At 44.0% G+C, this 15,075-nt stretch overlaps 1 protein-coding gene across 6 annotated transcripts in view; it reads left to right on the top strand.

Annotated features, from left to right (window-relative positions):
- Positions 1–6,715, top strand: part of RBM39 (RNA binding motif protein 39) — a 44,961-nt gene extending 38,246 nt beyond the window's left edge. For all 6 annotated transcript variants that reach the window (XM_073606573.1, XM_073606574.1, XM_073606571.1 and 3 more), the window contains 2 exons: positions 5,659–5,737; positions 5,828–6,715. In XM_073606573.1, the coding sequence (XP_073462674.1) occupies positions 5,659–5,737; positions 5,828–5,928 (180 nt within the window). In that variant the 3' untranslated portion in view covers positions 5,929–6,715. The remainder of the gene's footprint in view (positions 1–5,658; positions 5,738–5,827) is intronic.
- Positions 6,716–15,075: the final 8,360 nt, after the last annotated feature.

Below are 15,075 nucleotides of genomic sequence, written 5' to 3'. Positions count from 1 at the left end.
TGTTCCTGTTCATAGTGTTTGCATTTACCACACGTGTGCTTAATCGCCCTTCCCCCCTCCCACCCCATTCCCCTAACTACCCCTCCAGTTACTAAGTGCATTTTAATTCCTCTTTGAAATAATTTTACAACCCCCCTACCTCTCCACCACCCACCCCCCCTTCTCCCTCCCCCCCACCAATCCCCCCCCATCCCTACCCCCCCCTCCCCCACCTTATCAGGTTAGCCCCTGGGGCTCTATTCGTGACCGTCTCATATATTCCTCCTTGCACCATTAGAATCCACGTGTACAAATTTTTAAATATATTAACCTCCCCCTCTCCCATTCCTAATCTACCATACACCATCATTCTCCCTCTCTATGTCAAATTCATATTGCTTCCCTCAGTCCAAATTTTCTTGTCTTCTGATCGAACATCCTAGCACTCTGCGCTCCTTCCCTTGGGTTCCAGTCTCTGTTTGTTTTCTTCATACCAGTGGGTTACCCCCCCCCGGGGAGTCAAAGAAGAGAACCTCCCCCATTGCCTCAACCCGTAGCCTAGCTGGATACAGTAGGGCATACTTGACATCATATTTTTGAAGGGTACGTTTAATCTCCACAAAACTTTCCCTGCGTCTCTGCAACTCCGGGGAGAAGTCCGCAAAAAATGAGACCCTTGCACCATTATACAAAATAAGCCCCTTCTCTCTGGCTTTGCGCATTAGGGTTAACTTGTCGCGGTGGTTCAAAAATTTCATCAATAAGGACCTGGGGCGCCCTCCAGGGGGCGGAGCCCTGAAGGGGACCCGATGGGCTCTCTCAATTGCCAACTGTGGGGAAAATGCATCTCTTCCAAATATTTCTGTGAACCATCCTTCCAAGAAGGCAATGGGATTCTGCCCTTCACATCTCTCCGGGAGGCCCACTATTCTTATATTGTCCCTTCTTAGACGGTTTTCCATTTCATCCATTTTTTCATTAATTCTACCCAGTTGTTCCTTCATAGACTTGACATCTTGCTGTAGGGGGAAAACATCATCCTCCACTTGGCTCACTCTACCCTCCAAGCCGGTTATTCTATCTACTGCCTTTTGCAATTCCTGCTTTATTAATAACAGTTCATCCTTGATCTCTTTAATTTGGCAGCTTAACCCCTCCACTGATGCTCTGCAAGAGTTAATCGCATGGAAAATTTCCCTCAGGGTTGGTTCTGCCTCTGTAGCAGAGGCCATTGCTAATGATGGTACCTGGACTTTTTCCCCTGCTCCTGGGCCTTTATTAACAGTTGGATTTTTCTGCCCTACTCCGGCTGGGTTAGAAGATGCCTGTCCATAACTTTTCCTATCCCCAGTGGTCTTGAGTTGCGGAGCTTGCCCATTCTTAATGGGGGTCTGTTCAGAAGTGTGTGCAAACCTCTCCAATTTTGCTGCAGCTGCTGCCGCCTGGTTCCCCTTCTCCTTTGCGGATCGCAGCGACTGGGGCCCCAAATTCTCCATATTGGCTGGCTCCTCCCCTCTCCTCCTTGACATCGCCGTTGTTACCTTTGTGTACCTGGGTACCCAGCACCGCCAGTAGGGAACAACTGTGACACGGGGAAACCAAGGGACCGCAGCAGCGGCTAGCACAAGTAGATAATATCTCTTAGTGCAGGGTTCTGTCTGCACCCCTCCCGTCCCCACTCAACCAGTATGCGTGTTTCAACAGGACCGCAAGGTTAACAAACTGATCAGGTAGGACACGACTACCCGAACCCTTCTCCTTCTTCCTGTCAGACTATTAAACCATGGGGTAATGTCCTTTGGTTTTTATCCGGGCACCATAAACTTCTCTTTACTTTCTTTTTCCCCCTTTTCTTTCTTCTTTCTTTCCTCCTTCCTTCTCCCTTTAACAAACTCTCCTCTTTCCTTCTTCCCTTTGCTCTTCCTTATTTTACTCTTTCAATGACTCTTTTAACAACCAATATATAACTGTATACCATTAGCAGGTATGGCAGGGCATAGTTTTAACAAAGTACATACAGTCCACCTTCATAGTCCCAGGGATTTTTTTAAACTGAGCCCAAATGCTCACATACCTGTCCTGTGGTATTTCAGAGCTGCGCGTTCTCTCCACGTGTACCCAGTGTCTATTGTTGTAGCTGGCGTCTGTTGCTGTGGCTGTGACTAAGGCAAGGGGAGTAAGACTGGGGCCAAAGCGGAGCGTCTTAGCTGTCACTCCCGGGCCGTCATCCAGATCACTGGAGGTTTCCACAGCTCTCGCGAGAGCCCCAGGCGTCGCCAGGCAACCAGTCCAGCGGCGACGGGGAGAAGCCTGCAGCGCTGTCCGGGCGCGGAGTATGGAACTAGGAACAAGCCGGTATACGGCAGCGCAGTGCAGCGGCAGTAGGACACCCCCGCTCCCTAAGGTAAGATGCGGCTGACCGGTCACAGTAGCCGTCGGTTGGAACGGTGTACCCGGAGGCAGGGAGGCGGGTCAGATAGCACATATGCAGTTAGCAGGCTGGGTTGAGCTGTCAGGGAGAGAGACAGGGCTGAGCAGCATGGGAGCCGGAGCCAAGCGGGAGCTCACACACACACCCGCTCACAACGACATCCGGTCACGCCCCCCCAGTTATAATCTTTAAAGTGACTCAGGAACCTGAAATGGCTCTTGCAAAGATACTCTCGCCACCTCCTTTACTTCGTCCTTTTTAACAGTTACAACAGCTAAAGAATCCTCAGTGTTTGACTGCTTCTGGGTGTGTCAGATGATTGTTTCTCTGAAGTGGTTCCTCCCACTGGCTGCTAACTCACCGATTTTCTTTGTAGCAGCTGGTGGAGAAAAACTAGCACATAGAAGGGGACAATGTATCTGGAATGCCCAGAAGTGTTGGGCGCTGATGGATAATTATCTGATCTAACTCCTAAAGTAAGCAACGTTGGGACTCCCAATCCACTGAAGAATTAATTTAAGGTGCACCTAATCAAAAATGTATATATTGCAATTTACCAGTCCTTGGATGTAGTGGCTACATTTTATTTTTTATTTGGTTTCCCCTTTTGTGTCTGCACTCCTCTATTGTATTTAAGGGTTTATCCATGGTTGTTACTCAGATTAAACTTTAACTGTGCCTGCCTCTGTTCATCTCCATTAGACTAGCAGTGTGCACAATAAGGAAAATGTCCTTTTGTGCTTTCAGAAGTGACAAGGACACCACATTTATGGCAAGAACTTTTTTTTTTTTTTTTTGTACTTGCTGAAAATGTTCTTTAGCTGCAAACAAATTCAGCCACCACATCCAATGTACTGGTAATCTACAATATATTACATTTTCAGGTTTAGATATTCATTAATAGTTTTTTGTAGGGACTCTTAAAGCAGATCTTAACTGCATCTGAGCACTACAAACCAAAACCACAAATTCATTTTCAGTAATCAAACCAAACTCCTTCATCCCTCCATGTCTCAATGCTTTATTTTTTTTGAAAAACACCCCTATCATTTATGGCCGTGGCCATCTTGAGTAATGGCGAATGATTCATGTAGCCTTTACATCCTGGAATCCACCTGCCCTTAGCTCAAGCATTCATCTCCCCTCCTGAAAAATCCTGGGATGTATGACATTTGTCTAGGCAAAAAACCAAGAAGTAACTGAGGAAATGTGAAAAGTATAAAACAAGTAAATGGTATACTTTCCTATCTATTTACTAATGCTAACAGCAGGAGGATTAATGTTGATGTGGAGAGAAGTTCCACTTTAAGTTTTTACAGGAGACATTTACTTTAAGACCTGTAGAAATTCAGGAATTGATAATGCTTTTTACTAGTAATTGTATTTTTTTTTTTTTTTTTTTGAATACACCCATTTATAGAAATGTTTTTATTTGTTGCAATGTTTCATGGATCATATGTAGCACTGCTTTTAAATCAAGTATGCTAAGCAACCTTGGAAATATAGTATTGTTCTAATGTAGAATCTCAGTCGCTCAATACTCTACTCTCCATAACAGGTTAGCATTTCAAGGGTTGTTACAGATTAAACCTTAATAGGATTCAGTAACTTATTACAAATAAGCCTACATATGTTGTTGAGCATAGATGGATAGATGCCTTCCTGCCTGCCATGGAGAGATATCTGTCTGTCCTTTTGATTGCATTGGGATCTGATGCGGTTTTATTAGATTGAGGCAGTGCTTTTGTGGTATTCTGCTGCTTTCCTTTCATGAGAAGCGAAGGATTGTCAAGATTACTTAAATGAAAAATCTGTTGCTGAACAGTTTACTTGTAAGGTGTACTTGTGAATGTCTGATCACAAATTTGGATAGGATTGATCTTTAAAGTGATTGATTGTAAAGCTTTGTTTAAAAAAAACCAAAAAACAAACCTGCCATACTTCAACTGTGCAGCTCGTTTTGCACAGAGTGGCCCCGAACATCCTCTTCTGGGGTCCGGCGGCTCCTCGCCACATCAGATAACCCCCCTAGGAGAAGCGCTCTCCTGGGGAGTTACCTTGCGGGCGCGATCCAGAGTCCATCATTCGGCATCCATAGCTGCCGAATGTATGGTTCGGCCCAGGCGTCCATGTCATTGGATTTGGTTAACACCAGTGGGAGCCAATGGCTGTGCTGCTATCAATCTCTCCAGTCAAGAGCCGAGAACCTCAGGTAGAGTAAGAGCGCCTTCCTGCCGGATGAAGTTCCCAGGGCTCAGGCTCAGGTAAGGGGGGGGGGGCACTGCCAGGTGTTTCACCTTAATGCATAGGATACATTAAGGTGAAAAAAACATGAGTTTACAACCCCTTTTAAGGATTGCCTAAACCTAGAGCTGAACTGGCAATTCTCTTTACAACTTATAAATATTTACACGCTTGTTGGCAGCTTTCTTATTTTTGCTGCTTAGATATGTAGCCACTTGTTGACAGCCAACTCATTTTGCAGCACAATGAAAAGATACTATTGGACCATTCCCAAGCAGTTATAGTGTTACTAATCCCACAACAGTAAAATCAGTCTGTATATGTAGTAAAGCATGCTTGTTATACTCACTGTGTAACCTAAGGGGTTAATCCTCTGCATTGTGAAACAAGGCTGTTTGCTCCTGTCTTCTCTGATCCTCCCCTTCTGCCACAGTCATCAAACCTTACCTAGATAGTAGAGGCTAGGGGACAAGCTGCATATTCTCAGTTTGGTGTGTATTGCTGGAGGGTCTATATTTTTCTTGTGAGAGTGTCTGGACAGAGCTGATTGGCCCTGTGCTGATCACATGCAGAGTGTCAGGGGTCATGCAGCCTCATAGGACAATCTTGAGTAGAATGAAAACTCCTACAAGCTTTAACCAGACACTGATAGTCACAAGACTGCTATATACTGCTGATGAAAAAAGGTATTTAGAAGTTTATATTTACAAACATAATTGCATTTCCATGTACTGTGTGAGACCTGATATAGTAAATGCAGTCTCCTGGGTTTAGTAACACTTTAAATCTCTGAGACAAAAAGCACATGGAACTCTAGGTTTAGTCTTGCTACAATGAACTTTTTTTTTTTTTTTTTGTTCCAACGGGTTACTACCCTTCACTCCACTGACTTGCTGTGATGCAGGGGCTACCGCATGTTGCAGTTTTTCATAATGTTAGGATGTTATGAATGTCTTTTTTTTTTTTTTTTTTTTTTTATTTCATGGTTTTTCTTTCCTTCACAGGGAAATGTTTATGTGAAATGTCCAACTATAGCATCTGCAATAGCTGCAGTTAATGCACTACACGGGAGGTGGTTTGCTGGTGAGTAACAATTCATCACTCATTTGCTAATCGACTTGTGTAATTATTTTGGAAGTTCAGTGCCAACCTTTTTTGTTTTTTTTTCCACAGGTAAGATGATCACAGCTGCATACGTCCCACTTCCGACTTACCACAGCCTCTTCCCAGACTCCATGACCTCCACTCAGCTTCTGTTTCCTGTTCGTCGATGAAACAGACTGCTACAGTTTTTTGTACATAGCTGTTTTTTTGTTTTTGTTTTTTTTTCCCCCCAAGTGTTGAGAGAGGAGAGAGTGTTGTCAGATTTGTCTTTTTCTTTAGCTCCAAATGAAGAATGGTCGTAACTTTGTGTAAATTCTAATAACTTAAAATTGAAAAGGATGAATGCAATGTATTGGCTAACCAGCATTCAGCCCCATCCATTTGCTGTGCTGCCTTACATCCTGAAAGAAGTAGCTCAGACAGACAGTAGAAGGGAAAAGGGCATTGGGGGAACTGAAATTCCTGACATGTTTTAGGTTTCACATCAGAGGACCTCTGTTACAGATGTTTAGCGGAAATTTTTTTTCACCAAAACCTAGAAGACTGAGGAAAGAGCAGGGAAACCATAACTGCAGTTTTTTTTTTTTTTTTTTTTTAAGGTCTCGGATATTACATTTGCGTATCTGTGAATTTATTTTGTACATAGTGTCATGGTGTTTCTTAATGCCAAACAAAATCTCAGCTGTTTCCAGGCATTACTTTTTTTTTTTTTTTAATCTTGAAAGACTAGTTGAGAGCCAGATAGCTGCCAGGAAATGCCTGACATTTTGTCTGGTTGCATTTAATCTTTTGCTCTTTAAGCTCTGTGAGCTCTGAAATTATATAAATTTTTTTTGTTTTTTTTTTTTTTTGTTAATTTTAGTGTGTTTGAAAAGACTGCTTGATATTTCTATCCAACTTTCATATTTCAACTATCTTTGTAAAGAAGCGCTCAAAAAAATAAAATTATTTGAAAAAGTGTTGCTCAAGTCTGGAATTTTTTTTGGTCAGATGTTGAAGGGTCAGTGCCTCAAGTGGCACGCTGTAGAAGGTAAATGCATTTATTTAGTGAAGAATTATTACAACTTAGGCCGGGTCCTACTTCCATCAATCTTGAATAAATGGGATAAGATTTTGCTCTGACTTGTCCTTTGACCAATCAAAACAATCCCAGTGTGACATAAGTTCCTTTTACTGCTGCTGTAATCACAATGTTGGATGTCACAAGTCGGCTGGTTAGGACAAGGATCTGACTGTGATCCGACTTCAATGATATTCGATGAGCTGAATTAAGACCAAAGTAGTGCAGGAACCTTTTTCAAAATCGGACCGACTTGTGTCAGACCAGTTAGGACGGCTCTCATGGGGAACCATTGATTTATACACGTCATGCGATATGTGCTCCCAATGTTGAAACGAATGTCTCACCAGTGTGAACATGGCCTAAAATATAAAGGTGAAGCATTTGTGTATAGATATAAAAAACAAAAAAATTTTTTTTAAATGTGATCACATACCCTCTGTTCTCATTGCCAGGGGAGGAAAAACAGCAGCACACTGATCTTCCCATTGAATGGCTGTGCAAGAGGGGCGTGTCAGGACAGGTCTGATCATTAGAGGAGAGCAGGCTGAGTTCTCAGCACAGCTAGAGAACTGACCACGCTATCTCATGCCTAGTGTGGTTAGTTTTTAATAGGAAAGTAAAGGGACTGGCAGGATCACCAGGGATTTCACACAATAAAGCATTAGGAAGAGAACAGGATACTTTTGCATACAAGTACATGGTACAGCAGGCACATATAAGGAATATGAAATGTTGGGTTTACATACTCTTCATTTTTCAATGCCCCAGGAGTTCCATGTAGTGCTTGGTCCCATTTGGTTCAGTTGGGAAATAGGCACATTGTTGTTTTTGTTTGTTTGCCGGCTATAGCTCAGTCGAAGGCCAAATATGGCCGTTCTTGTGGGGAAGTTGCAGCCAGTACTGACCCCCCCCCACCCCCTCTTTGTACTGTTTGTTATTCTGAGCAACGTGCCTATGATCAGGTAATCCACATACAAGACGTATAATGCAGAGCTGTGTCATTTTGCCATTGCAGTCTCCCCTCCCAGTTCTATCTCTGCCTTTCTCTTTCCCTGGCAGCTTCACACGCAGGCAGAAAGTCTGCCTCCAACTCTAACATTACTCCCTCTGCTTTCTCCAGGCAGCAGCTGCAAGAGTGAATGTGCTGTGAGGGAGCTACAAGCACCAGCTTTATCATTCACTGAGGGGTTTTTTTTTTTTTTTTTTTTTGGTCACAAGCCAGGGGAATTTCATGAACGCAAGGAGCATCCCACTGACTGCTGTGGTGGATGATGGCACTCCTGTCCAGTGGCACATGCCCCCCCCTTCCCCCCACATTTATGGCATTTGAAATATATATCAGCAACACCAGGCATGGGATTTGATAACACCATTATTGTATTTAGATGTTTATAGCCTGCTTACTTTTTATATAGGTTTTGATATATTTAAAGCTTGTTTAAAACTGTACAATTTTTATTTGATATATGCACGACTTGCTTATATTTAAGAATTTACCCTTGCAGGCCTTGTGTCTGAACTAGAGACATACAAATACACAGGCAGGGAATTATTATCCAATTAAAGGAACAGCGCCAGACCCTTCTACCACACTAACCAATTCAGCTGTCCCCATTTAGGGTGACTGCTTGTTGGGTGGCAGCAGTTCCATAAATTCCAACAGATTTCCAGTTTCACTGCACGGGTTTATTGTTCTTTTTAACATGCTGGCGGAGACCAGTGCTATCACTCTTGTCTCTCTTGCTACCTGCATTGGATAGTGTTAGCGGGGACAAACTGTCTGACCATGCTTTGCAGCAATGACAGTCTGTATTGCAATGAGACCAAGTGATTCAAGTACTGGAAGGGGGTTAAAATGCTTTTTAATTCTTAACATGCCAAAATATTTCAAATGTTTTTGTTCTCTCTATTCAGATGCCTCTGCCATACTATACTGTATAGTCAGATATGGTACAGCAATCAAAGTTTACATCAAAGCATATTTGAATAAGTATTCATGCATTCCTATTTAACTCTATGCCACACAAAATTGGAGTAGACTGCGCACAATGCTGTACCATATTTGTCTCCGCTGTACATTAAGCCCCTTTTGGGCAAAACGTGAGCAGCCTGTGCCCAGCAACACATGATAGTCTCTGGTGTGTGCCTGGATTTTTTTCCCTCCAGTCTTCCATATCCATGTTAGTGACCTAACTTGTTCTATTAGATAAGCAATATAGCTTAGACGCCTCCCTGCCTCAGGCCTGTGAAGTGGGTGACCTTTTGAAAATCATGCCCTGCTATATGGCTGATATCTCAACAGTGACTAATAGTGGCTTATCTACAAATGTTTGTATGTAATGACAAATATGGAGGCACGTGTCAAGATTACAATAAGGTAGACCTCTCATTTTAAAGCACGCATCATCCTTTAAGCAGAACTCCAGGCTCCTTCAGAAAAAAAAAAAAAAAGGTCCAGCAGCTTACAAATACTGTAGATGCTGACTTTTTTATTCCACAAATCCAGCGGTGTCTTTACCCAAGCAGATTTTTCGGCTGCTGCCACTATCTCTGTTGAGGGAAACTATGCATGTGTAAAGTACGCTGTGCTTTGTGAATGGCTCGGTGGGAGAAGGAGGGGAGCCGATCAGGTAGGCAATCTTTGCGAGGTGGATATCTACCTGGCCAACATGGGAGAAATCAAAGATCACTGGGGTGCTGTGCCCCCCTTTTATCTTTTTTACTAGCAATCTAATGTAATAATGACATTATGAAATATAATAAAACAAGTGTCTCTGTAAAAATATAAAATGTAGCCTACTTTAATAGTTTGCATCAGCGAGAAACTGCTTTTCACATCTATTCCACCACCCCCCCCCCATATGTCTGGGGAGTAATTGGTTACCCCCATAAGCCTAATTTTGGAGTCCATCGTGAAGGCAGAACTGGACCTGCAGGCTCACACACTCGACTGGTTTCAGGCCTGTCTGTTTTCTGAGTTGTGGCCAGTATAGGTTTTTGTTTTTTTTTTTTTTTTTTTTTTTTTTTTAGGGTAGCCTACGGAGGTCAGCAGAGTAATGTACAGGGGAGGAAGGCACAGGCTGTATCTCCTGATGCAGGGTAGCTGCTGTGGCACATCTACCTGCTCTGGTACATTGATCCTTCACAGACCTGCCTCTCTCGTCCATTCCACATGTTGCACACAAGCACCTTGGATAGGCTGGAGAGGAAAGCTGTTGGATCAGTGCAGTACACTCAAGGGCAAAGGTCAGGTGTGCTCAGATGTGTGCATGCACATGCCTGAGCTGTCCTGTCTGAAAGTTTTCAGTTGACAGACGCCTTTGATTCACGAAGATACTGAAGCTCTCATTGCTTCGCTGCACTGCCCTGGGGGACTCGCACTTAAGGATCAGCAAAGCAGGGACGCTAATGCATCGCCTGCAATCGACAAGTTGCTGGCCAGCGCTTTAGAGGACACCCCCCGAATGCCTCCTCTATAACCCTATCCCACTCAGTTTTGTGCTAGTGACTGAAGGTGATGGACCTCTTTCACAGAGAATTTCCCTTGGCTTAACTAGTTTAGTTGTTTTTTCTATTTCATCTTTCAATTCTTTAAGCCCTCACTGGCTTCTATGCTGCATTAGAAGAAATGTATGAAGGCACAACCTTGGGAGCCAGACCCCCCTCGCTGTGGGGACGATACATAATGCTCCTTTGGGCAGAGTATCCTGCATGGGTGCTCACCTTGGCATTTGTAGCAACGGGTGATACATCACTGGTTGCACACTTTACTGCCACTTTGGCCTGGAGCAGTGATGGCAAACCATGGCATCCCAGATGTTTTGGAACTACGTTCCCCATGATGCTCATGCACTCTACAGTGTAGTTGAGCATCATGGGAAAAGTAGTTCCAAAACATTTGGGGTTCCAAGGTTCGCCATCAATGGGCTAGAGCCTTTATATGGTACTCAGGTGCTTCCTCTCTTTTGCCACAAGGATTGGTTGCAAGAGGTTACAGCATATTACCGCTCACTGACTGGTTGCTAGAGGTTACTGCACATCATTACTGCTCACTGATAGATGTACTGCAGTAGAGAATGGTCAGAGACTGCACACATGCTACAAGAGACTGCAGATTTAGTACAGGAGGTAGCCAGAGACTGGATCTAGAACAGGAGCCAACTAGAGACTGCGAATCTAGTACTGAGATCAACCAGAGACCGGATCTAATACAGGAGCTAACCAGAGACTGTGGATTTAGTACAGGAGATAACCAGAGACGGATCTAGTATAGGAGATGATTAGCTAATCATTTTAAAATTCTACCAGGAATGTACAGCTATACTGTTAGTAAACAAGTCAGGGAAAGGATAACAGTCCACAAGCACTCTATGGGAAGAAGGACCTATCTGGCCAGCTGGGCTCACCACCTGCTTTCAGAGGTCCGGGGAGGAACTCTTGGAGGTCCAGGGACAGTGTTTTTAGAGGTCAGGCTCTCTGCGCTCCCACTCCGTTCTCAGCTCCAAGCATACAGGCTGCATGGGGTGGGGTCAGAGCAAAGGTGGAGCTCCTGGCCCCACAACCTCTGTGCTGGCCAGGAAATACACCGATGTACCTGGTGCGCTCTGCAGTGTTATTATGGGACTGCAATTTGCAGGCTAAAAGGAGCAGCTGCTTTGGGACCAGGGCAACTGCCCCTTTTGCCAAACATTAAAGACGGCCTTGTGTGTAGCAGATGGCCATAGCATTACATTTTAGCTGTGACGGTTTGCTGTAAGCTTCCTGTTTCATCTTTGCATGTGCCTCATGTCGAGCCATATGCCTAGGGCACTTTGGCTAAAGTGCAGGACCGCGAAAGACTCATGCAAGAATTGTTTGATCCGCATGGCCTTTGATGGAAGTCTCTTCAGACCAGCTCTTAAAAACATTATCAAAGGTGCTACCCATGACAAAAGTACTTACCGTCCCCAACAGAAGAAGCCTAAGGAGCAGACTATGGAGTTGCAAAATCTGGCATTCCAGGTTTCCTTAATCCTCAGACCAGTCTTCCTGTGCCCCTACTTCTCATAGTGAGAGGGACAGGACATCTGTTGACTCTTGTGAGTGCTTGGACAGCTTGTATTCCAAATGCTTTTGTGCAGGGGTATGCCAGGCCTACAAACTCAGGTTTTGCTCCCTGCCACCTCCTCTTCCTTACTTCCAATCTTTGTGTTTCCTCACAGGCTAGCAGATCTTTTGAGTCCCCTCAGGTCTGACCCTGTGATAGAATGATTCTAGGGGTTGTACTCCAACCTGTTCATTGTTCCAAAAACCTAAAGGGGGCATTCATCCCATCTTGGATCTCAAGGTTCTGAACATTTACATTTGAGTCCAATTTACCAGGTGAAATCACCAGATTTGTAATTGCCTCACTCCACCAGGAAGACTTTCTGGCTACTGTGGAAATCAAAGATGCTTATGCCCATCTTTCCAGTGCATCATCTTTGCATATCCCTCATCTTTGCTGTAGGGCCCTTACACTATCAGACTGGCCCTCCTCTTTAACCTCCCCACTACACCTCAAGTATTCACCAAGGTGCTGGCTCCAGTGTTAGCCCTGTTGAGTTTTCATGGTATTCCCCTTGTGGTGAAGGCAATGTAACTGTCCAGGCGTTAGTAATTCTTGTGGATACTGAACCTTTAGAAATCACACCTGGAACAGACTCGATCTCGGTGTGGTCTTTGACACGTCTCACGACAGAGTTTTCCTTCCACAGAGAAGAAAAATTCAGATTCTGTGGTCACAGGTTTAAATTCTACTGCCCAGAAGCACTGTGACTTTCCACTTCTGCATGAGAGTCTTGGGGCTAATGGTAGCCTAGCATCAGTTCCCTTTGCCCATTTTCACTTCAGATATCTGCAACGTAACATTCTGTCGTCATGGAACAAGTCAATCCTGTCTTTGGACGTGCTGATTTGGTTAATGCTAGTGACCAGGTCATCATTGGCTTGGTGGCTTTAGAGTCAAGGATGTTAGGAATCCCCTGGCGGGAAACAGTGGATGCTGTGATGGATCTGTGGGATCAGTACACCCAGATTATTGCAGTTTTCTCCCCTGAAACATCTGCCTTGCCTGCTCTACAGGGTCCAGATGGCCCCTCCTCTTTAGGGTCCCCTTTCTTCTGCTGCCCGGCCCTGTACAGGGGGACTGGTGGTACTCTCTTATCAACGGCCCTGGCTGGGATGTGTGTGTCTCTTAGGCACTGCTTTCAGAAAGACATTCACTTTGTGTCATCCTGGATGAACCCTGGAAGGGTGGTCTGGCTTCTCGTTCCACCATCTCTAAGTGGCTTAGACAGACCATCATTCAAGCTCGTTGTGTCAAGGATTGGGTTCCAGCCTGCCATGGCACACACTACTAGATCCGTGAGAACTTCTTGTTGCTGTTCACATGTTCTTCAAGGCCCCGTTCACACTTGAGCGATTTTCTGCTTGAAGCTTGTAACTCTAAAATGCTCAACAAGCACAATCCCATTCATTTCACTGGCCCCTGTTCACATATGAGTGTTCTGTCGCCTGAAGCAAAATGTCTGTCGTTCAAAATGGTACATGATCTTCTTTTTTGGCAGATTACAAGTATTTTTGGCCCCATAGACTTCAAAAGAAACGCCTGACTTGAGCATTTTGCCAGTGTTTTCTGCTCAAATAGCAGCTCTCCACCCCTAATTTCCTCTATCCCCCCCCCCCTAGTGCTTTCTATTGGCTAAACAAAAACCCTTGTAATACACTTCTAAAACGGCTTTTAAAAAGCTGCAAAAACGCTTTTTAAACAATGCCAGAAAAACACTAGTAAATCGCTACGCTCAGGTGTGAATGGAGCCTAGGTTCTAGCTAGTGGGTGTTCTGGTCTTATCTGCCTACTTCAGGCAGCTCTTTGCATTCCAGGCAGTCCCCAGTTTTCTTAGGCCTGTTGGCATTTGTTTGTGGTGTTGCCCCTCAGTTTGACCTTTTTTTTTTTTTAATATTGTGAAGGTTAAAGATTTTCCATAAAATTACAACTAAAGGCAAACTTTTGGATAGAGTTGAGATAGGTTAGAACACCTGCTGTTTTTTTTTTTTTTTTTTTTTTTTTTTTTTTAATTGTAGTCTGTTTTCCCATTAGGGTGATTCACCCTCTCTATTTGTCCTGTTTACCATTATCATTGAAAGTGAAAGTATATAAAAAAAATCACAAATTTCGGGATGTCCCCAGAAATGTAAGGCCTCTTTCCCACGGAGCCCGCCTTGGTCCTCCGGCTCAGCGGGAGATCAGTCCGTTGTTCTCCGCTGAGGCGGCAGATGACAGGTCCCTCTCTGCTCACTGAGCGGGGAGGGGCTTGGCAGGCGCCGCTGCCGCCTATGGAGGGATTGGACAAAAACGGACAGCATGTCCGTTTTCATCAGATCTCACCCGATCCGATAGCGACGGACCTGGACGTAGGGCCATCCGTCTGCTTTTAGCGGAACGGACCAGGTCGGATGTCAGCGGACATGTCTCCGCTGACATCTGCCGCTCCATAGACTAACATGGAGCGCCCGTTCAGGTCCGCCGTCAAAACTGACAAGCAGACCTGAATGGTCCGATCGTGTGAAAGGGGCCTAAATATATTTATTTAAAGGAAACCAGCAGAGCTGCATGCAAATTTTACTCAAAGAGCAGGGCAATCCACTTTAACTGCAGTAGAGCAAAGGTCTCCAGGTTGGTGGTACTATGTAAATTTCAGGAATCAATGGAAGGAATACAAATCCTTTGGTAGGTAAACAGTACTAGTATGCACTCCAACTGTATAGTTAGGTCTTTGCTTGGGGTTCAGCTTTAAGAAAAGCATTTTTTTTTCCCCTAAGCTACAAAACATTTTCAATATTCAAAAATGACTAGAAGTCTGATAATGGATGGTCAAGTTTCTGCACAAGAGTGGCTGCGAAGATCGTTGAACAGCGGTTTGAGTACTCATCTTAGTGGACTGGACCAAAAACATGGTGACGTGTTACCTTATACAGATGGGCAAAGCTTCTCGGTTTCCACAGAAACGCTGGTGTAAGGATTTAAAAAGGAGGTACACTATAAGGTTTTTTTTTTGAGTTTCATTATCTATACTAGATATTATTATTCCCTAACCATAAAGTTGGTTATTTAGATTTACCACTGCTTATAGAAATTTAAAAGTAAAATTGTTTTTTTTTTTTTTTTTCATATTGACTAAATTATACACCAAACTTTGGAGGTTTTTATCTGATTAATCGAAACAATAAAATC

The sequence above is a fragment of the Aquarana catesbeiana genome, linkage group LG12, assembly GCF_042186555.1.
Source record: "Aquarana catesbeiana isolate 2022-GZ linkage group LG12, ASM4218655v1, whole genome shotgun sequence".
Taxonomy (NCBI): domain Eukaryota; kingdom Metazoa; phylum Chordata; class Amphibia; order Anura; family Ranidae; genus Aquarana; species Aquarana catesbeiana.
The sequence above is the reverse complement of the archived record's forward strand: the minus strand, read 5'-3'. Positions and strand labels throughout refer to the sequence as shown.